Source organism: Pithys albifrons, chromosome 2, assembly GCF_047495875.1.
Source record: "Pithys albifrons albifrons isolate INPA30051 chromosome 2, PitAlb_v1, whole genome shotgun sequence".
Classification (NCBI taxonomy): domain Eukaryota; kingdom Metazoa; phylum Chordata; class Aves; order Passeriformes; family Thamnophilidae; genus Pithys; species Pithys albifrons.
The window spans coordinates 47,771,083-47,795,142 of record NC_092459.1 but is presented as its reverse complement, the minus strand read 5'-3'; the positions used below and the strand labels follow the sequence as shown (position 1 = coordinate 47,795,142).

Below are 24,060 nucleotides of genomic sequence, written 5' to 3'. Positions count from 1 at the left end.
TATGTGAATGCAGCACTGTTTTAGTAAAAGAGCTGAGTATGGAGCTGAGTCAAAGCTACTGGTTACCTATGCCGAATAGCTGTGGCAGTCTTTTTATTGTTTATTTTCTGCTCTGTAACAAAGCATTTAAACATGCTCAGGGAATAGCGTATTGTTGGATACGGATATAAAGACTTCATCAGCCTAATGGAACAATTAATTCAACCATTCTGCTGCTCTTGATCTGCAGAATTTTGCTTTAAGATTAGAGTGATAAGGTGAAGATTAACACCTCTGGGTCAGTGGGGCTGATGAGACATGATTTATTAATCCTAAAAGAAAACCTTAATTGGACACTGGAGCACTCTTTTCTCCATTGTTAAACATTGCCAATTCCCCAGATAGTTAGGGTAGATGGTGAGTATGATAGAGGCTTACTGTAATTAGGTGCACCAAAACTAAGGTAATGAGCTTTTCTCCTGGGAACAGCATATGTTATATTCTCCAAATAAATCAGTGCTGATACTTGTGAACACCTGATAAACACCCCCTACAAATGGTCACTGACTACCCAAACATAACTTATAGAAGGGAGCTGGAGAACAGGATTCATAAGAATTCTTTGATTTAGAGGAACTGTCTTAAATCCTGGCCTTCAGAGCTCACAGAATTTACTGTGCAAGCAGGTTAATGAGCAGGTTGATTTATCTTTATTTTTTTACCTACCATTACTCTTTCTTTCATCATGTTCTTTCCATTAACAGGCACTGATTTATAGGAAGAAGCACTCCTCTAAGGAGTTTGGTAGGTTTTGAAACCAAATCTCAGAAATACATTTTTTTTCAAATAAATGTCTTTCTGCAGGCAGTATAATAAATAAGTTCATTATAAAGCAGCATGCAGTTAAAGATGGGAGAAAGGTCCATAGGCATACAATTCTAGCTGCTGTACCTCAGGCTCAAGAAATGGAGCTGTGTGACTTGAGGATTCATTAAGACACTTGGTGTAGTGCAACCCTGATGAAATAAGTTAGCATTCTCATTAGGGTGTTGAAACAATCATTTGGAAAAAACCTCCTTTGCTGCATTTGTTTACTGTGTCACAGGAAGCACATCCTCAGTCTACTGGGATAATCATTGTCAACGTTTTACATAGTTACAAAGCAACCTAATAAGCCAGATTGTTGAATTATGTCAATCATGTCTAAACATCAACAAACAAATTGCTATATGCAGATGAAAAATTTGTAAAAAAGCCTAGTTAACTATTCAGTTCAGTGGGAATAGTGCACATTGCAATGTAATGGTTTAAGACTAATATATGGGGGAATATGAATTTATACCATGGCTCTGAAGCAAAATTTTTGTTTCTGTTAAATTGTTTGGTGAGACTTTTGACATTTAAGGCACTGACTAAGGAGATACTTGTATCATTGATGATTACATCCTGCTTTTCCTGCCCCAACGCTGTACTCATCACATTATCATACTGGTATATTAATTGTCTCTTGTTGCTTCTGCTGAAGTCCTCAGGTTTTATCACAGCTTCACACCCAGACTGAATTCGCAAGGCTCTAGCCCAAGTAGATATGACAGTCAAGAAGTGATGTCAGAATTTTTTCTTCTAAAGAAAGTGGAAAATTATATGTATTCCTATCCAGCCCTGTTGGGGTTTAGAGTCAACTTTTAGCCCAGCGATCCTGATGTCAGCTTTCTGAGTGACAAGTACTTTTGGTGCTTGTCATCTTTTCACCAGACACCACTGTAAGGGTGGAAGAAGGGGCCTGTTTGTGGCTGGTAGTTGCTGAGTGCTTCTGTGATTTCACCCCTGCCCAGGGTTATACATAAGGGACAAAAGAATGAAGAGTTTAAAAAAATGCTATAAAGCTTTCAGAATGCTTAAATAGACTGAAGATTGCACAAGAAAGTAAAATAAAAAGTAAGGTGTTAATCTGTAGAAAGAACAAAAGACCTATTAAATTAATCAATAGGTCTTTCAGAGTGGCAAATATAATTTAGTTAAAGAAAACACAGAGAGTGCAAGAAGAATATAATGAGTTTTCCACCTCTCCTAAAAGCAAGGATTGAGATTAGCAGTTATTGACTGACAGGTATGTTCTTCAGAGAGGAAAATTGCATTCTGGAGGGTCGGTCTTAGAGCTGCACTGAAGTTACAGACCTGTCTGCACCATAGTGTCCCTTGGGAGCATGGCCTTCAACTAATAGCAGAGAGATGTCACATGATTAGGAATGCTGAAACATAACACACCAAAGCCAGTATCTGTCCTTCCTCATATTTAGAAGGAAATAGCAAGAAAGATATATATATTAATTCTCCAGTCCTAAAGACTTTAACTGTCTTTTAGGAACATGAAGAAATAATGATAGAAAAAAGTAATGTGTGCTTGGGGTTTTTTCCCCTACGAACATAATGAGTCTTTATCCAAAATCTTTGTGTTCTGGTATGGACCTCATCATTTTTATGGTTATTCCATATTAATGAATTATTGGTTTAATACAGACCTTCTTTTGCAAAGCTTCACTCAGGAACAGATTTACCTGCATCAGTGTTGAATATCATATTGTATTGACTTCTACTGATCCATGATTATTATTATTTGTGATTTCTTCATTCATACTTCCTAATATGGAGCGCTTGGTCTATCTCGTATTCTTTCCTTACTAACCTCTTCTTGAAATACAGTCATGAGCTACTCAGAGCCCAGGCATTTGGGGACTTCGATTTTTTGCAATAGCTGTCCCCTGTAGCATCAAAGATTTAACATCAATATTAGTAGTCATACTATTGCATCTTCCCAAGAGTTTAAGTGTCACAGTCTGAATCAAGGTACAGTGTAGAATGTCCTACCTCCTAATTATGAATGTTCTTAGCCAATCACAGGTACTTGCTATTCAACAATTCCCTGAAAGCTGGGAAAGAGGAAAACCAGAAGCACTAAATTAAACTACTAGTGTAACACACAGAAGGGGTGGAGGTGAAGAAACTTAACTGTATCATGCTCCAGTTGACTGGAGTGCTATGTTATTAAATCTTTACCAGCCATCTTGGCTCTTTAACACAAATATGTTGTGTTGGAGTCTGATCTTCAGAAAGAGGGAACTAGGGAAAAGTTAATCTGCCATTCTGAAGAAAGCTGATGATATTTTTCTCACTGTGAAGCAGCCTTTGCTGAGCAGGAATTTAGGAGGCCCTTGGGGTCTGTATGTGCCAGCAGGCACAAAGGTTCATTTTAACTTCATCTGGCCTTTTGGGAGAGAGTAAGCACATAGAACATCTTTCTTTCCAAGTAGCTTCATAATAAACATCCAGAAGAACATGAGTTTGACAAATCTCACTGTAAAATTTTAATTAACATAGATCTTCCTTTTTAAAAGTTGATTCCATAAAAAAAAACAACAACAAAAAAACAACTCCACAGTTCTGCTGCAATCTCAGGCTCCCTAAAAAAAAAAAGCATAAGCTTTTGGATTTTGTGAAAAAACATATACAACCTGACTGATTGATTTTAAAATGCAATCAATTAAAAATCACAGTTGATTTTTTTATTGGAATTTAATTTGATCTGGAATGGGTTTGTGTCCTTGCCTACTATTAATTAGCAATAGTAATAGTATTGGGAATTTGAAACAGATCTGCCTTCTTATAAGGCAGATGGTTGATACAATTCAAAGCACTCTGACTCACAGCAGACATCTCAGCTCCATTAGTTCTGTTATCTGGCAAGGAAAGGCTTTGGTAGAAGAAAATAGTAACCCTGAACAAAGGAAGAAGTTGTCAGTGCAACAAGTATCTTTTCAAAGTTGCAACCTGACAGCTACAAGCAGGACAGACTGTGGTATTCTCACAGCATTGCAGCCATCAAGGCTTGGATGCTGAGGCACTACAGGTAATGTATAGGAATGCAGCAAGATAGCAGCTAGAGCCTGTTCTAGAATTCCAGGTATTAAACTGGTATCAAACATCTGATCCATGTTTCTATCTGAAGCATTAAACCAGACCTTCTTTCACCAAAAGCAAACTCAATTGTATTATCTTCTGTTTATTCAAGGGATAAGCCTAGCAGCTGTTCTTGTTGTGTAATGTTTATATCTTTACAGAGGCTGCAATAAGAGATATTGTACAGATGTATTACATATATTATACAGAGACTCCTTGTGCCAGGGCTGGCCCCTTCAGTGACCTTGGAAGGAGCAGAATACTCAGCCCTGTGCAGAGCAGTCTCTCACTGACAGGAGATAATTGGGTGGATGGCTTAATTTTTCTTTATTTTACCATTACACTGAAGATTCATACCAGTACTGTTTTTATTATTTCATTAATATTCAGCTGCCAGGCTTAATTTGAAAGCAAGTATTTGTTATTTTCACAGACAGAAAGAAACTGTTATTATTCCTAGAGATAAAAGAGATTTTTTTTTCTCTCCTTTTTCTTTGCTTGGTGCATGAAAGGGTACAAACACATTCATAGTTCTAAGTCTGGTTTCTCCAACATATCCTGATAGAGCTGTGAGGATTTAGGAAAAGGAGTGTGAATGTACATGGAGTGTTGGTTTCTTTTTCGTCAGCCCTGCTCTTCACACAGCAGTGTGAATAAAGCCTAAAACTGAGCGCCGTGTAAACTGATGTGGAATGGCACCTTTTGGGGTAAACTGGGCAGAATGATGCTTTGTGCCAGTTTTTACATAACACTAGCCTAAGGATCCCTGCATAGATCCATGAACCATGTGTATAAATAGAACAGGGAGCCCCGAGGAACCTCAAGGTGGGCAGGTGCAGGGAAATGCTCCCTCACTGGGTCTTACTAGGCTAGATTTAGCAGCAGAGGAACCAGCTGTATGGCTTGTCCCTGGTGGCCTGAGAGTGTGGGCAGACTGGGCAGGAGCCTGGCACCTTCTCCATCAGACAGAGTTCCTACCAACAGGCAACTGGGGAGAAGCAGAGAGCAGCAGGGAGCAGCCACCCCATAGCAGAGAATCAATATGATACCTGTACTTGCCTAAACACTTTGCTCGTGGAGTCACAGCAGGACCATGAGAATGGTTCCTCTAATATGGGGTAGTTTGATAAATCTGCTATTGCTGATTCTATTTTGGCATGTTTCTGGGAGACAGATTTAGCTGGTGGGGGCACTGAACCAGCACCTTTCAGGAACAAAAATGTTCCTACAAAGAGGAAGGATAGAAGCATGTGTAACAATGGAAAGCAAGGTTCTCTGCGTACATTAAACTTCAACTCCATGGTACCTTTTTGTACCTACTATATAGATGTGTTTTATAGAACTGAATTTTGTGACTTACTTACCTCATCTAATGCAACAACCGCAGTCTGTTAGGCACCTATTAAATAGACAGCATTAGGACCCTTAACTTGGAGGTAAGAGGTGCTCCATCTCATACTGCACTTTCCAGAAATCTGATTCTGTTGATAATAACATCATGGACACTGACATCATCACACCTGCTTGGATTCTTACTTGTGATCAGTCCCACAAAACTACTAAATACATTAAATTTAATCAAACACAGAAGTGCAAAAGTGCTTGCCATTCTTGACAATGAGAAATGCTCAAGAAAGTAATGCAGGACATTAGTATATTAATGCACACAAACCCCATAAATATATGTAGACAAAAATAAGGTGATTAGTTAGCAGCAAGAATGCTCATAGAGTATGAGAGAAACATCTTCAAAGACTGAAAGTTTAAAGTGAACCTACAGATAGGATAGAGTGATACTTGAAAGAAATCAGTGCATTAATCCATAGCTGGTACTAGAAAAATAGTGTCAGTTAATACTGTAATACTGTTTCTCTGTTCTAGGCTGTGATCTCGGACTTGCGGAAAATGGGGCCTGTTGCAGAGATGCCAGGAAGCAAATAATTTGTCTGAGTGGCTGTCAGGACAGGCGAAGGAGTGTGGCACTGCCATCCATCCTCCATCCTGACAGGGACCTCAGATGGCAATGTGCCACTGCTCTGAAGCACTGGCAGCTCCATCCCAATCTCTCACAGCCAGCTGTTCAGCATGGTTACCACCTCAGAGAAGTGGATTATTAGCAGATATGACCAGGTCTCTTTTGTATAACTTAACCACAGCTGAATAGAAATGACCACAAGCCCAGTCCCACTAGAAGGTCTTCCTTCTCTTTTGCAAGACAGCTTCAGTCAAGGCACCCTGGGAAGGGGCAGGAAAGGGATGTGCTGCACTTGTGCTTTCCAGCAGGGGGAAATTATTTTGGACTGGTGTAGCTGAGTCTGCTCTGGTACCAAACAATAAGGGTAAAGTTTTTCACCAAGCTCCAGTTTGTTAGCACATTCCTTTAAGTGTAAAGCTACCTATATATATTGTTAAATGGAAATCTTCCTGATAACCTGCTACCTGGTAATTGCATCAGCAGAGGAGGGTGAGAGATGGCAGGAGGGGATGTAAGTATATTACGGGAATAAAACAGAAGGAAGTCAATCATAACTAACATTTGCTTAAGAATTTGTAGTACATTCAGGCATGGAAAAAGACTAGTCTCTCTTTTACACACTGTAAGGGGAAGTAATTGAGAAGGTGTTCCATTCAGATGCTATTGCAACTGGGAAGCTGTGAGATAGCCTCAAACACTAACTTGACAGAGGCAGACTTCAAGTATATAAAAAAAATCCTTCTCTGAACTTATCCACCATAGCACTAAGCTCTAATGGTGAATTTATGATGTGGAAAAATTTATTTCCTATCCCTTCTTCACACCAAAAAAGAGAGAGAGAGAGAGAGAGAAAGGAAGATAGAAGTATTTCTTACACTAACTTTATTTACATCTTCTGGTGAAATGGAAGAAATGAAAACAGCAAATAGGTTCAAGGCCAAAATGAAATTGTGTAAACATCTCAGTCCTTCACACATCATTTTGCAAAATGAGAGAGGTGAATAGAGGAAGAATTAACAGTTGTTGGGTTTTTTTAAGTTTAACAATTGCAAATGGAAAATGTATATCATTCTGCAGATATGGTGCCAGAGGACAAGACAAGCTAAAAAAATAATGGTAGTCCTGATAAATAATTTATGCACCATATCAAAAGCTGAATGAGATAAAGACATGGAGAACACATTTGAAAATTTGGAAATTGCTCAAAGCCCATCCTTCAGTGGCTCTCAAGAGGATAAGCACAGAGCACTAATAAACTCTGTGACTGTATAATTCATAAACTTTCCCTCATTTTTTGATTTTCAGTACTTACAGTTTATAGTTAACAAAGGAACAGAGTGGAAAAATCCTGGTGAGAGTTGAGAGGTGAACATAAACCAGCTGATTCCTCCACTTAGTCTATTCATAAAGGGCATCTGTTCTCATCCCAAACTGCACATATATCTGCCATTAAACTTAGTACATTGAAAATAGGAAAAAACCCTTTCTACTCACGTCCTTATGCTTATTTTGTGTTTTTATGAGAGCTATTACAATGTGAGACTATAACACAATAAAAACATTTCTGAATGATTTGTATTAAAATTATTCTGCTGTGGCTCTTTTTTAATGTTCAGACTGGATTTGTTAGGGATTCATTCAATGGCAGCAGAGGAAACTCAAAGTAAACTAGTGGATACTATCCAAACGCAGTGGGATGTTTCTGGATGCCTCACATAGCAAGAAACCTCTCCCTCCCACAGCCACAATGGAAATATGTTACTAAATCAAAGAAATCTATAAATTACATTCTGATAAGATTTTGCCTTGAAAGTACTTTGATGGTCGCAGCCATGTGAAGTCTTATTCTAAGGAGACATGGTGGGCAGGAGGGTTATTTTCAACTCTGCGTGTCAGCAATTTGTTACATATTTTCCGGCACAGCAAAATTGAGTTACACAACCGAGAATTTTTTTTTTTATCTAAGATACCTTGGGGTTTTAATTTTTTATCTAGAAACAGGGGGCAGTATCCTGTGGCTTTCAGAGGGAAACCCTCTGTCTCCTACTTAGAGTACACAAGCAGAGCCCAGCACACTTCTCAGCTGCATGACAAGGTGCAAGCTGCTGAAAGGCTGAGACGGCCCCGTGGCCTCTGCTGCCATATGTCCGAGCAAGCAGCGTCTGGCTTGAGCCATCACAGCAGAAGCCGGTGGAACACCAGAGCAGGAATTTCTACACAGCTTCCCACCATTGTCAAAGTCATAAAGAACCACACAGTGCTTTCAGGGTACCTTTGCAGATATGTTGCCCTGGGTGGGTAAATGGGAAAGGGCACTGCTATCAGCAAGCTACAGAAGTGACTATGAGGCAGCTGCCCTTCATTGATCCCCTGTGATCATGCGCAGGCTGTCATGAGGCTGACAAAAGGGATCCATTCTCCCAGTTCCTCCCTGTCTGTTCTGCCTGCCTCTGAGAGCCTGTTGAGTATTATTTGAATATTGTTTACTTCATTAATTTCCTCCTACCATCAATTGATGAATAAATTATTCATAAGTAAATTTATAAATTATTCCACCAGTTCTATTGATGATTGAATAATATTGACCAAATAAATTATTCAGTCTTCTTTTCCCCCACCAAATCACAAATAAATTATTTGTGAGTATTCTCTTTTTCATTATTAGATCAACTCTCCCATCTGTTGAGACATTCATAATTTGTCACTCACTGATTGCTACACAGTTTGTAAGCAGGACCCTTTAGGACCTATGTTTCCATAGACAAACAGAACTAGCATGACTTTATTGTATACTTATATGGCAGTTGCTTCAAATATGAGATCCTTTAGAATACAAGGAAGTTTTCTTGTGTGTTTCACAGCCAATTAAACAAAATGCTGAGATATTCTGGATTTAATTCTCACTCAACCAACATATTTTGAATTGTGCATATTATTTTACAGTTTTTGGTATTTGTACTAAATGATCAGTAGGGTGGAGGCTGCAAGCCAGCCCATGATCCCAAAAGGTATCAGTACGTAGGTGCTGTAAATGAGCATCAGGAGCAAAGCCAAAGCAGATACCTTGACCAATGACCAAATGACCTATGCAAACATGAACTACATAGGCCACAGGCTATTTCAAGTTCTTGAATAAATTACACAAGTTTTACATCTAGTTAGATCCGTGGCTTCTAAATCGTTTTTCATTCATTCTCCCCTAACTATGTGATAAACAAATGATAGTCTTTTCTAGTGGCAGCATTTCTAGCATATCTTAACATGCAGGCAAAATATGTCTGTATACAAAAATATGAACAGTCCATGTAGTGACTGCCATTACAATGGGTCAGGAAAAAAAATTAAAATTAATGACAAAAAGATACATCTCTAGGAAAGGTACAAGCACCCATGGAGAAAGAATTAGATCCTCTCTCTATGCCATAGAGCCCAAATTAGATTAAGTCCACCAAACCAATCAAGCTGCATCAGGATGAAATCAGTATAAGGACCGTTAATAGTACACTGAAAAGTATTATCTAAAAAGTTGCTCAGAAGAAGATAGAGAGCAAAGGCCTCTCATGCCAGCAGAGTACCAACCCTTCTGTAATTTTTCAGGTGTGACTGCCAGCAAGGATCAGAAGCACACACCTCTCTTCTGGCATCTTTCTTGCCTCAGAGACCCATCAGTAAAGCACGTGCAAAGATGTTTCAGTTGGCTTTTTATGTTGTTTCTTTCTTAATTAAAAACTACAAAGCAGGCATATTTGCCAGGCTGGATACGTGTAAGAGAGTGAATACAGACCCAAGACAGCAGTTATTTCTACAGCTCAGGCTTCCCAGTGGGAGAAAGATGAATAGGTTGTGCCAGGGCAGCAGGACTGTTAAGTGAGCAGAGAGCTCCTTTAGGGGGAACTCTCCAGCGCTAGGCAACTGTGTAACACCAGGCTGCTGCAGGCATGAACTATCTTTCCTTGTTTCCTCTTCCTTTTCCACCCAAATGGAGGCTATGAGCTGTCCCTCAGGTCAATATAGCAGTGTAATATTGTCCCTGAAAGCACATCCACAGCAGAAAATTCCAGCTCTTTCATTTTCAGAGAAAACTGTTAATAGATCTGTTTCTCTCACAGAGACATTGTAGCAAGTTCCTATTTAGACAGTCATTAATGTTTCACTTAGATTTCCACATTAAAATAATCACCACTTCTTAGGAAAGTGTTGTAGTCAGGGTTTACAAGGGAAGCACTGAGACTCTGAATTCTGAAAAGTAACTAAGTAGTCTTTGGGGTCAAGGTTTTAAACTCCATATCTCCTTTTTTTCTGATGGAAACTCCATAGAATATCCAGACACAGATATATACAGAAAGATATAACAGAGAAAATGGGAAAGCAGTAAAAGTGTGCCTAGTCAGTTGTGGTGTAGTCAGAGAGATGGACTGGAAGATGGTTCTTTGCAGTGCTGCTCAGAATATATGTGGGTGAAGGACAGTTATCTTACTGAAGGTCAGAGAAAAGACCACTGCAAGAGTTGGGATAAAATGTTGAAGGGAACACATGGGAAAATTTTAGACTTATATAGGTGTGTAACAGACTGAATCTTTGGGACATGCATAAAGAAGTTATAAAATTTAGCCTGCATATGAAGTTACAGAGAGGAGTCTGAGCTGATTATGTTTCAGAATAAGGGTCTTAGTAAAAGACAGAGATGCTAGTGTGATGTCTATTCATCAGCAGTGGGATAATCCAGAATATGAGTCTGGGTAAGAGAAAAGAGATGACCAAGTGTACTATGTAAGGATATGTAGGTGGGCAAGAGAGAGCTGTCTACTCCACAGGACAGGGGAAACTGAAGCTGTATGAGAAGCATATCACAGAGTCACAGAAGTAGAGGGAGAACAAGACCCCAAGAAGGCATCATCATATTTAGTTGTCTTGCAGTATTTTGCAGTGTCATCTCACTGCACCCAGTCATTTGCATCAATAATAGGAAACAGGAGTTTTATTACTTCTGCTCTACTCTAGCAGCTAAAAGACACAGCTGTCCAGGTGGGGGTTGGCAGTGGTCTAGCTAGGTGAAAGTATATGATCTGGGAAACAATGACTAAGATTAGGCTGCAAAAAATGTTCAGACTCACTCAAATTATTCTTTCTATAACATGTCCATATATGCATAGAGGAATGGGGAGGGTGTTATACATCGGTATTTTTTCACTGGGGAGTAAAAGCCATGAGCAAAAACCTACTCATACGGTTTTTACTGTAAATGCAGTGTATCATCAAAATATATTTGCAACTCTGTTAAGTTTTTGGTATTAGTTTTCCCATTAATGCTTTTGACTCAGGGATTAGACCCAGCCAGCATGGGTTTAGGAGGGGCAGGTCCTGTCTGACCAACCTGATCTCTTTTTAGGTTCAGGTGACCCACCTGGTGGATGAGGGGAAGGCTGTGGATGTGGTCTATCTGGACTTCAGCAAGGCCTTTGACACTGTCTCCCATAATATACTCCTGGACAAGCTGGTAGCCCGTGGCCTGGACAATGTACCCTCTCCTGGATTAAAAGCTGGCTGGAGGGTCGGGCCCAGAGAGTGCTGGTGAATGGAGCTGCATCCAGCTGGCGGCCAGTCACCAGTGGTGTTCCCCAGGGGTCTGTGTTGGGTCCAGTCCTGTTCTACATCTTTATTGATGATTTAGATGAGGGGATTGAGTCCATCATCAGCAAATTTGCTGATGACACCAAGTTGGGAGGGAGTGTCGATCTGCTGGAAGGCAGGAGGGCTCTGCAGAGGGATCTGGATAGACTTGAGAGATGGGCTGATTCCAATGGGATGAAGTTCAATAAGACCAAGTGCTGGGTCCTGCACTTTGGCCACAACAACCGCCTGCAGCACTACAGGCTGGGGACAGAGTGGCTGGAGAGCAGCCAGGCAGAAAGGGACCTTGGAGTACTAATTGACAGGAAGCTCAACATGAGCCAACAGTGTACCCAGGTGGCCAAGAAGGCCAATGGGCTCCTGTCCTGTATCAAAAATAGCGTGGCCAGCAGGACCGGGGAAGTGATCCTTCCCCTGTACTCTGCGTTGGTGAGGCCACACCTTGAGTATTGTGTTCAGTTCTGGGCCCCTCAGTTCAGAAAGGATATTGAGGTGCTGGAGCGAGTCCAGAGAAGAGCAACAAGGCTGGTGAAGGGACTGGAGCACAAGCCCTATGGGGAGAGGCTGAGGGAGCTGGGGTTGTTTAGCCTGGAGAAGAGGAGGCTCAGAGGTGACCTCAGCACTGTCTATAACTACCTGAAGGGAACTTAGAGCCAGGTGGGGGCTGGTCTCTTCTCCCAGGCACTCAGCAATAGGACAAGGGGCACGGGCTCAAGCTCTGCCAGGGGAAATTTAAGTTGCATATCAGAAAAAAATTCTTTCCAGAGAGAGGAATCAGGCATTGGAATGGGCTGCCCAGAGAGGTGGTGGATTCACCATCCCTAGAGATTTTTAAATGCAGACTGGACGTGGCGCTGAGTGCCATGATCTAGTAAATGGACTAGAGCTGGACCAAGGGTTGGACTCGATGATCTTGGAGGTCTTTTCCAACTCAATCGATTCTATGATTCTATGATTCTATGACTCCTAGTAATGTTTTCCATTTAAGTCAGTTTTGCTACTTTTCTAAAGGAAAGTCACGGAAAACAGAGCTGCAAGGAGCTACAGAGGGCCATCTAGATTTTGCCTAATAGCTAAGACAAATTGAACTTGAATTGTCTGCCAGTTTTAATTAATTAAGGAACTTTCAAACAGCCTTTCATATGTCTTATTATAGGTATTATATTATTTGGGAAAGGGTAACAAGAAAAAAAGCAAAAGGAGCAGTAGTCTGTGAACTGGATTCTAAGTAGTGGAAAAGAACATTTCAAAATTACTAGTATGTAAAAAGACATAAATTTATTGCACATTGAATCATATTAAGCAATATCTCTGTGCCTTCCTATCCTACTCGATGCAGTAAAACTGTTCATTACAAAGACTGGACTGTAAACGACAGACAAAAGAGGAAAGGTCTGAATTATCTACCTTCTTACTTTTCTCTCAGAGGACTCATAATCTTCTTGTTTAAGTCTCTCCCAGAGCTGAAAACCGAACCGCTTATTCCTAATATGACATTGCTATTCGCCTCTCTTTACTATTTCTCTTTTGACTTTTGCAGTCATTGCTCCCCTTTCTTCCATTTCACCACATTTTGCTCCTCAACTTCATTTTTTCTGTATCATTGCTCATTTTTGTTGCAGTAGTGCCAGCTTGAAGAAACAAGGCTGGTATTGTCTTTTGAAGACTGCAAAATTAGTATCTATTATAATCTCTCTACAATCAGAATTACATTTCCACAAGGTGTCATCAGCTCCACCATTCCTGAGAAATAGAGCAGATAAGGAAAGTGATAATTTCAGAAGAAAAGTTTGGAACTAGCTGGGGAAATACCATTAATCCACAGAAAAGGGCCAACCCTATCAGATTAATCTCATGCTCTATGAAAAGCAGCACAGAGTAATAAACTCAGGATGCTGGCAAGGAGACAGGCATCTGTATTTTGGACTAATGAAGTCCCATTAAGATCTATGTGCTTGGAAATGTTTCTGGAGCACCGTAGCTACGCATGGATCATGGCAACCTAGTCATCATTCAGCAGAACGCGGCCACCTGCCTTGCCGGCTCAGATGCAATAAGGTAGTTTTCCTAAGCAGATGTGTCTGAGACCTCAAGGGCATCAAAGCGCCTGAGATTCCTAACTGCTCTGACAATCTGGCAGCAGATCTGTTTGGCACAGGGCACTGCAAAGTCAATAGCAAGCTTTTGAGTTGTTTCTCTCTTTCCAACACCATATTGCTCAATGTCTTACAGTAAGATGCAAAAAAAATGAAGGGGTCAGGCTGAAAACAAAATGTGATAAAGAGCTGGTTATGGCTTTCTGTACTGTTGTCACTTTACACAGCAGCTTCCTAGAGATAGTACAACTATGGGTAGATGAGTGGTGATTATACCTGGAGTAAAATTTCCTGTGGGCAGTGGAATAAGTGAATAGTTATTACTTACTCTCTATAGGCTTGAGAGAACCCAGATATGTGGCTATATCACCCAAGTCAGCCCCAGTGGGGGATTATGAGTAATAAATGCTCTTTTGGCACTGATAGTGTACTAACTTGTGGGAAATGAATACATGTTTTCTTATCTAGTATCCACATACAGATGTTGATTTTGTGGATGGTCTTCTAGAGTCTATCAGCCTTTCTGAAGATAGGGGTTTACCACTTCTTTACACAAAAAACTGGCATCAACAGCATCTTAAAGTCAGTCCTAAATCTCAAAATTCTACAATAGCAGACAAAAAAGCATATTCTAAAGTTATTGTCATACATGTGGCATAAGATTATAGGAAATCTTTATGTTGAAGTTTATCTGCATTATTTATTGTATTCCATGAGCTTCGTTGCCATTTTCTTCTCCATTTTTTCATTCAATATGATTCATGAGGAGAAAAGGACATGTCCAGTACACAGGGACACTTACATGAATCTGTGAACTTGTTCCATGTCAGGAACGTATTTCCTTTCTTCCTTTACAACCTGAATTGATCATGTGTGTTAATCTGATTTCATCTCAGATGAGTCTTATGCTATAGAGAAAAAATTAAAAACTGTAATTACTCATGAGTACTCCGTTTCTTTTGATATTGAAAATATGAACTATTAAGGAAATTTTTTTAAAAAGCCAAATTCCATATATGCAGAGTCGCACTTTACTATTACCTAAAAAATATGGTATTTTCAAACCTGTCAGTTCCCATTATCCATTTCATTTTACTGTGTCCAAAAAGGGATGGCTTTTGTCGGTTCTTAGACTATTCAATGCTATTAGGAATGAAAAATCCTATCTCTAATGAAAATCATATTCTGCTTTATTGTGATTATTCTAGTTCTTTAATACAGTTCACATAGTGCAGTAGTACAGTTGTTATTAAGCAAGCCATCAAAGTGAAGGCTACTGGGGAAAAAAGTGTAGCAGCACTGTAGCTTTTCCTTGCCACTCTAGCCCAGACCTTCATCAGTGGTGAGACAGAATAAGGGAAAAGGGGAAGACCTGGAGCAGGAGCAGGAGCAGTAGGATGACTGGCTATTCCAGGCAGACCATAACTAAGATCATGAGCTGATGAGAGTACACAAAATTTGGGGAATAAATTCCTTCCTTTCCCAAACACCATGTGGTTTCCTATGCCAGAAAAAGCTTCATTTGTATGAATTTTAGTCACAGTAGCAAATGCAAAAAGCTGTAGTTAGCATTCAAGAAACATAATGCAAACGTGCTTAGTGATAAGTTCCCTGACTTGTTTTCTGTCACTGTATTTAAATCTCACATAAACTCAAAAATCTTTCTGCAGTGTATGAAGACAAATATTTGTTGGTCAACAGATGACCCCTGCTGGTGTGCAAAATAAAAAAAAAAAAAAATAAAAGCATGCCAAATGATAAATCCTACTAATAAAAAACATATCCTATTTATTATTTTTCCAGCCTTCTTTGTGCATATTTGCCTGTGGTTTGTATTTCATTCTCATTAATCACATCACTCAGGACTGTATCTCATCAGCCTGTTTGCCAAAGGATTGTATGTTGCCTTTCTTATACTTCTTTCCATAATCAACTACATGATATTTATTCATCTGCAACATCTTCTCATCTCTGCTCCATGTACCCACAAATTTCCTTCTGATCATTTGCAAACAAGTTCCTGGTGATCTTATTTCATTGAATGTTTATATGGAATAAATTATTACAGCAGCTTCTCCTTTCTGTGCTTCTGCAGAACTTGTGATGCTATCAAATTCAGATTTTTTTTTCCAGTAATATCATTGTTATTAATATGCTTTTTTCCCTGTTTTCTCCTACTCATTTGACTTTGACCTAACTTGAACCAAAAACTAACTTCTACAAGAGTTAACCAAAAATATACATTATTTGTCCAGCACACCCATATCTACCTGTATTTGTGATCCCTTTATCCTGACAGGAATATTCCATCTATTTTGCAATTGTTATTATCACCAGAGTTCTACATAGGCATACTGTCTTCTCTTGGCAATTCCCTCATTAACCCTAGTCCTTTCACCGGTGAGGATGGGAATGTAGGGAATGGGATTGAATGACGCTAGGTTACTTTCTAGTGCTTCTTTATTTAACTTTACCATGTCAATCTAACAATTCAGATAAGATGTACATCTGAAATCAGAAAGCACATTGCATTTCTTTAATCTAAACTGTCATTTCTAGAAATTATGCATTCCACATTATAAATTCTTTGTGTTGTTCTTCATGCATTGTGACTGTCTTGGATACCCAGGAATGAACTTTCTCATGTGCATATTTAACTAGATTATTCAAGACAGATATTTCTGATGTAAGCCCACTGGAGCAGTGCAACAGTGTACGGTCATCTCTTTTGATGGGAGGTTCCACATTCTGCAACTGGGAAAGTTCTGCCTGGGGTTTTCCCAACACTCCTCCTACTAATCAGTAGCTTTTGGGCCACTTCAGCTAAAAAGGGAGAAAAAAAAATTTAAACACCCTTACTTGCCTCAAACTGCTAAAATCTTGTCACTTTGGATTACATTTTATCTTAATCTCCCAGATTCTTGTTAAGTTTAAAAGTGTATGTTCCTTATAGAAAACTTTGTGTAGCTTATTATATGTTCCAGAATTTTAATTTCTTCCTTTTCATTTTTTCTTTCCATTTCATTTAACTGTTGCCACGTTAGTCTCCAGCAACATTTTCGCCTTAGGGGACCTTCACCTTAATCACATTCTGGTTGTATTAACTCCATGTCTTAAATAGAAATGTGTCTTCAGTCCTCTCCTCTGGCTATCTCATCACATCCATTGCAAAATTTAGTGTTTTCCAAAGTTGAGATATTATTTCTGTACTATTTTTGTTCATGAGAAAGCCTAGAATCTGGGGAAAGTTTTATCAAAACTACCCCTCTGGAATAAAACTCCTTTCATGGATTTTAAATTAGATGCTACAAGTAATAACAAAAATGAAACTAACAAATAAATAATGTTATATTTGTATTTCTAGTGTGTGTTTGGTAGTTGTCATTCTGGGGAAAAGTTTTCTGTACTCAGGTACATGCAAATGTACAGCAAATGGCACTGGTTTGGGTTCGGGCTTTTTGTGGTTGGTTGGTTTCCTTGGTTTGTATTTTGTAGGGGGTTTTTTGCATTGACTCATTTCAAACATGAATATTGGGGTCATGAGACCTTATGGAATCTATTCCAAGAAACAGTTAGTTTGTCCTTAATTTGATTTCATTGTGGCCTGATGACCTTCACTGCCTTAGTGAGGCCTGCAGATAGACCTAACTGGTTCCAAGAGCCTGTACAAGGGAGAACCATGGAAAGTACTTTAGTTTCATATATATGTATATATTTGCTGAGAGATGAAGTTCAGAACCAACTGTTGTAGCACTGAAGTGAAAGTTTACACAGAGCAACACTGAAAGATTTAAAACTGGGAACCTATGAAAATTTATCAGCATCATCAGCATCATGTCCTCTTCATCTTTTTTAATTAAATCATTAAAAGATTAGCAGTAACATATTGACATAGATATATATTATCTGTGCATTTTTCTTAATAGTTAAGCTTTAGCTATGTGTTTTCTGCCTTGCTCAATGTATAGAATTCCTCATTTACAAATCGTTTTTCTGAAAAAAATTACAAAAATGCCAAAGTTTATCATGTACTTAAAGCACTAGAAAAGAATTATTTCACACTGAATCTCACTGATACTACAGGTTTTCTCTGTGACCTTGAGCTAATCACTTAATCTCTGTACCTCTGCTCCTCATTTATTTTTTAAAGGATGCTAATGCTTCTTCTGTCTCTTATTTACATTGCAAACTCCTTTTACTCTGTGTTTTATATTATTCATGTTGATTTTATCTATGATAAGTTCTCTTGTATAATAGGTTATCCTGAGCTATGACCTGGCTGTATAAGGAGTTACTGTTATTATTAGCAAATCAGAAGTTTCTTAGAGACCAAGTCAGATTTAGAGCTTCAGTGTCGCATGGCTCTTTTATGAAGAGATGGTGGGCTAGTCTTAGATGGCCTTCTCTATACCAGTACAATAAATATGATTGGGAGTGGCTATTCTGCCACCTTTGAAAAAAAACAGTATGGACTGACCTGCATCTGCGCCTTTAAACTCAGCCAGCACTAAGGCAGGCAAGCTACATGAATCCTGTATACTGGGAATGGTCTCCAGCTTGTAATATCTCCCAAACTATATCCTGGATTCTTGTGAGAGCTTTCTGGGCCAAAAATTTAACAGCATGGGCAGGACAAAGAAACATTTTCAGATTCTGTTTAATAGTGACCAGTCAAACCTTGCACTCTAACCATTCTGCTTCTGTATATAATTATATGCTTATAACGATCTATCCTAGTCAGGACTGATGTAAATCCTAAGGCTGGAAAATAAGAAAATGTGCTGCAAAAGGAGCTTTTTTGTAGTAAAACTTTAGAAACTTGACACCAAAAATTGTTCAAAATAAGTGCAGCCAAAAGTCAGAAAAAAAAAAAGGTCTTTTCAAACTACTCCATAATATGGCAAACATTCGCTGATGGATCAGTAGTTCAGGTGATTACGGTTTATATTTATGATTTTTGGGTCAAGAGGCTTAATTTGGTAATCAAAGCATTCATTTGGTTGGTAGACAATATGGCTCTACATGTTCTGAGCCAGGGAAAGGATTTAAACTTCGTTCTCCTGTCTACATGCAAGACAGCCCAGAACTGGTAGAGTCAAGAATCATGTCATCTTTGGCTGTGTTTTGCAAGGAAAAGCTGATCTTTCTCCTCAGTTCCTGTAAGAATTTATTAGGCATCCAGCTCTGAGTCTCCTAAACACATCTGCAGTCCCAAACAAAAAATTAATGTCTGAGAAAGGGTCAGGCTAAAGAGAAACAGTTGTACTCAGCACTTCCATCTACCTTACCTAGGGACCTCCTGGTTAAATTTGGTTGAATCTTCTTGGCACAAGGTCACATCTTTTTGCTCCTGCTTGTCCCTGGAGTATTTGAAGCAATGCACATTTATGGGTTTTAGATGGCCTCTGGACCACATCAGATAAAGAAATCTAAGTATATGCTTTGGTATTGCTAAAAACTGGGAATAATAGGTGTTATAGGAATGGTTGTTTAAAGAATGCCAGTTTGTGTCCCAGGTCTTGAGGTGACAGCGAAGGCTGGCGTCAGGAGCTTAAGAGGTTCTCCACAGAGCAGCCTAGGCTGATGGCCAGCAGAGAGACAGATGATAGGATAAGCTGATGTCGAAAAATCATTATTGTGCCCGCCCCAGCTACATGCTTCTTAGGTCTGTTATCAGTGACTTGCTGGCATGGATCAGGACATCCACTCTTTTAGATATCTCTCTAGTGCACACTCTAATAATAATAGAGACAAAGTAAATGTGCCGGTGTGCACAGAACTTGAAAGCTGGTTACTGCTGCTGTACTTGACATCAGAGTGTTCAAATCTCTTTTGAAACCTAGCTCAAGTTGATTTTGAAAGGCTTAAAATCTAAACATATTTACTTTAAAAAATCCTATTACAATGTGAGTTTCTACAGTCAAGGCCCACAGTGTGGCTATCAGACAACCCTAGTAATGGTGGGTGTAGCTGAATTGTCACTTTCAGAATTATCACCCTATCCCAGATACATTCTCATGTGGGACAGAAAACCAGTAGCAAACAAAAAGAAGTTTAACTACTTATTTTGCAGTTTTGAAAACATTTTCAATTGTGGTCTAATCAGCTGCAACACCTGATTAAACACTCCCCTGTATATTGCTTTCTAATGAGCATTTATGTGTTCCTTTCTCTGCAGACTGAAGAAGTCCTGAAGATTGATGGAGGGCCATGCTATTCAAACAGCAGGCGTTGCTGAGACAGAAGCTCTTTGTGCTAGGCAGCCTTGCTATTGGAAGTCTCCTATATCTAGTTGCCAGAGTTGGGAGTTTGGATAGGTAAGATTGTCTGAGTTTATGCTTCAAGGGACTGATTTTTTCATTCTATGTTTTTCTTTTTTCTTTTTTTTTTTAGTGTCTACTCTTGTATAGAAAGACTGTTTTAGTAGTGTTTGTCATTATTTGTTTCTACCCTTTGGAGGAGAGAGTGGGGAAAATAGTCACAGGTCATCCCTGTCAAAGTATTTCTGTCTGTCCATTTGTGGTCTAAGCACATTTTCACTTGTTTTCAGAGAAGAAATAAATCAGCATCCAGTAAAAATGTCATTACAGTAGCTCATTTTTGTCTGTGTGCATCTGTGTGTTGACCTCTAGTTTTAGCAAAACAGTTATAATGTATTTATATATCTCCTTTTCTAAATTTGTGAGCAAGCAATTAATGTGCTACAGTGGTAGTTAAAATTAAGTATGAGCCTGCTGAGCAGCTTGTCAAGTTTTGAATACTATTTCACTTGAAAGATAGCTTCAGGGTTTGAGAATTTTAACTATGTTAATTAGCCGGTATTTTCTGTAGCTGAATGTGCTAAATAAGTGGGTTTTCTCTGCAAATGATTTCCTGGAGAGTAGTAGAAACTACAGCAGAGACAATCAAAGAGTATTTGGCACTTCTGACCAGGCTGAGTTTTGACTGGTTATTAACACTGCAACAGTAGTGCTACCTGCACTGACATTGCTGTTTCTGTCACCTTCAAAATGGCCTGGGATTGGTCTTCTAGCTGTTATGCTAAGGTGCAATGGATTTTTAAAAAATAATGATAATTAAAAATACTGTTTCTAGAGAATAAATGAAACACAAGACTACAAGATTCCAGAAGCTGGTAGACACTTTGTAAGTGCTAAAGCTCTGTTAGTGTCCTTCTAAATGAGGAAATGTGTATACAGTGCATGAAAACATAGCCACCTTCTGTCCATTGCTAGGTAATGATGGGCTCCATCTAAGGTCACTGGGTACCTTCTGCAACTGCTGAAATGCACTCCAAAAGAAGAAGGAGACCATGTACTCAGCTAGGACCAAGTGTATTGCAAATTAAGCCCCAGTATTTTCTTTCCCCTGGTGGTCAAAACATCTCTAATATTTCAGAGGTAGAAACTTCACTGAGACAAATGTGATTCTGTAAGTGGAGGCAGCAATCCTAACTGGTCCCTGCAAATGTATATTTATACCCAGAGGCATGAAATCTAATTAACCTTATGCTATTATCTATGCTTGCAAATCTACGGAATTTACTGATGGCTATAAAATTATCCCACCCCAGTATTTGACTCACTGACCTCCTGCGGCAGTGAATTCCACCAGTTTCATATATAATGTTGCCAATGGCAGTAAAATTCTGTTTCATTCTCTTACATTACCCAGTGTGAAGAATACCACACCACTAGAAAGCAGTCCTGTATATGGACTTGTTATGAAGCAGAGACAGAAAGAAGTACCAGAAAGGCTGAGACACAGATGAATTATCTGGAAATGTTCTTCTGCCACATCATTGTTGAATCTGTCAGTAAAAGGACGCTGAGTGGTTTCAATAGACTTTGGAGTAACTAATTGTTCAGGAAAAAATCCAGATTCATTTATGCTTAATTTATGCTGATCTAATTTGAACAAGAGAGCTGGGGATGGCTCGTATTTAATAGCCTCAGATTAGGCTCTCCAATGGCAGCGTCTTGAGTTTTCTTAGGCCCAAAGGGAAATTACCACTAGCTTATCTGATTCATTGAGTCATAAAGTCTGATAAGCTGAGCGCTTCCCTCCAGAGGAGACCACCATTCTTCAGCTCCTGAGTGCATGGAGCTGCTTCACATGTGGAAGCCCAAATAGATTCTGTGCCTGGCAATTTTGAGAGTATCTGGGTTAGTCCTTCAGTTACCTAACTCCTTCACTGACAATACTGGAAGCAGCCGTACCTGATTTCCATGCTTCAAACTGCTCCTGCTGGAACCAGGTTTATAATCTTTTGCCATTGTGACATCTCCATCGGAAGAAAATTAGCAAGTATTGCAGATCAGGAGAGACAGCTCATTAAGCTGTCATTAAGCCCAGACTTATTTTAGCTGTTTTGAAATTTTTCAGAAATACAGTTCCCTGAGCCGAATTGTTTTATGGTGGGTTTTCTCATGAAGATACTTGTGGAGTTTTACTGTAGCAGCTTGACAAATTGACTGTTCTGGGAGAGCAACTCAGAGATATAATAAATGTCATATTATAAATGTCCTCTTACCAAAGGACTGTTATTTAATGAGAAAATTACTCAGAATCAAGAATATTAGCATGTTGCAATATAACAGAAAATCATAATAGGTTTCAACTACCAAGATCTGCCTTACACCACTACTGCCAAGATCTTTTAAAGGTTACTTTTTAATGTTTAGGGACAGGAGAGGAAATGGGGAAAGAATAAAAAAACCCCTGAAATGTAAAGTGTTGAGGAAGGACTTTTAACAACATCCAATCTTTTCCCTTAGGCTAGAGGATATCTTGAGTATTTATTTACTTTTAAAGGAAACCACCCTGTTTGACAAGCTGTTGTGTTACACTGAAGGCAGTGCTAGCTGTCTTTTTGAGCTAGAGATAAAATTAGTTGAGATGGGCCTGGAACTGCTGTTGTGGATTCCTCTTTGCTTGAAAACAAATAACAAATACACAGAAGGAGAAGGAAGAGAAGAGCAGAGATAGCAATTGCAGCTTCTGTTTCTTATGCTTTTAACTGCCACCTGCTGATGCAGAAAGACTCTCACCAGTCACACCATGGTCTGATGAAATTGTGCCATTGTTAAGTCAAGACTTTTTCTTTTTTTAATATGGGCAGGTTTGCATCAGCACTTCAATGGTTCAGTCTTTGCCACCAAGTCAGGCTTATTCAGTAGATGTCAGTGAGCAAAGGGAAAGAAGAAACTAGAAATCTGAGAAGAGAAATAACAGGAACTCACTTATCACACTTTCTAGTTAGTTTGCAGAACTTAGATAGAACTCATGTGAACCCAGCAATGTCATCTAGTTTATTTCTTTGGCTCTGTCCAGACAGGCTGTATCTCTCAGCATCTGGAAAGCCAAAGAAACAGCTAGCAGGTCAGCCAGAGGGATCAAACTTACTTTGTCCCAATCATCCATTGTCCTAGCATCCGTGTCAAATTAGAGACCCCAACAAGCCATGATGGATGGAAAAGCCATAAAGAAATAAATAATTATGTCCTGAAAGCAAGGTTTGAAAAATATATAGTAAATGAGTGAGGGACCACATGCTGAGAAACCAGAATAAATACTGACTACCTAAACAGCTATTAATGAGCATTGCCCATCTGGTATACTGGCTAAGGCAGGGGTCCTGTGAAAAATAATAGCATGCCCCCATGTAATTTAAGAACTGTATCATAATATCTATGCACAGCAAGTTCACACTAAAATTGCCAAGGCAACCTTTGTTCATACATATTCTTAATTTTGGAGAGTGTGGTTCCACAAAATTAGTAATATTTTTCTGTATGACTTTGGTAGCTCTCCCCACACACCAATTTAATCTTCAATAAAATATTGGCCTGTATAATGTCCAAAGCATTGATGAGGGTTAGAATTTGCTATATGGTTCTGTAGTAACAAAATTTTACCCTTTTCCTTATTGAATCATTTTATGGATTCAGTGGCACCAGACACAAGAAGGAAACATTGAAGAAGTGGAAAAGAGGGGAAATAATTGTAGGTGAATATAAAGGAATAGCACAAAAATACAGAAGAAGAAAGAATAAGGCACAAAATAAGATTTAGTGGGAGGATATATAAGTGATAATAAGAAAATCATTAATGTAATGATGCAATAGATGCATTTTTTAAAACTTTTCTTGCCCTTGTTTTTGTGCTTTGTTAATCATGTTTTATTCAGAACCTAGGAATTTCTGATTCTGACTAGCAGGGAAAACACTGGACATATTCTAAAGAGAAAGAGAAATATTGAAAGGTGGTGCCTAGAAAGCTGATTTTGCTCCTCATCACTAGAAAGGCCAGCTCTGGATCAACACAATGAAAAGGTCAGGAAAGAATTCAGGCTAGACTAGGAAAAGCACTAGAAAGAGATGACTTAAATGAACTGGATTTTCAGATCAAAATGGCCAAATA

General features: G+C 39.0%; 1 protein-coding gene across 4 annotated transcripts in view; it reads left to right on the top strand.

The window, feature by feature from the left end:
* The window catches only part of HS3ST5 (heparan sulfate-glucosamine 3-sulfotransferase 5), a 198,270-nt gene that overhangs the window by 172,188 nt on the left and 2,022 nt on the right, over positions 1–24,060 (top strand). For all 4 annotated transcript variants that reach the window (XM_071547874.1, XM_071547873.1, XM_071547872.1 and 1 more), the window contains exon 3: positions 19,817–19,955. In XM_071547874.1, the coding sequence (XP_071403975.1) occupies positions 19,849–19,955 (107 nt within the window). In that variant the 5' untranslated portion in view covers positions 19,817–19,848. The remainder of the gene's footprint in view (positions 1–19,816; positions 19,956–24,060) is intronic.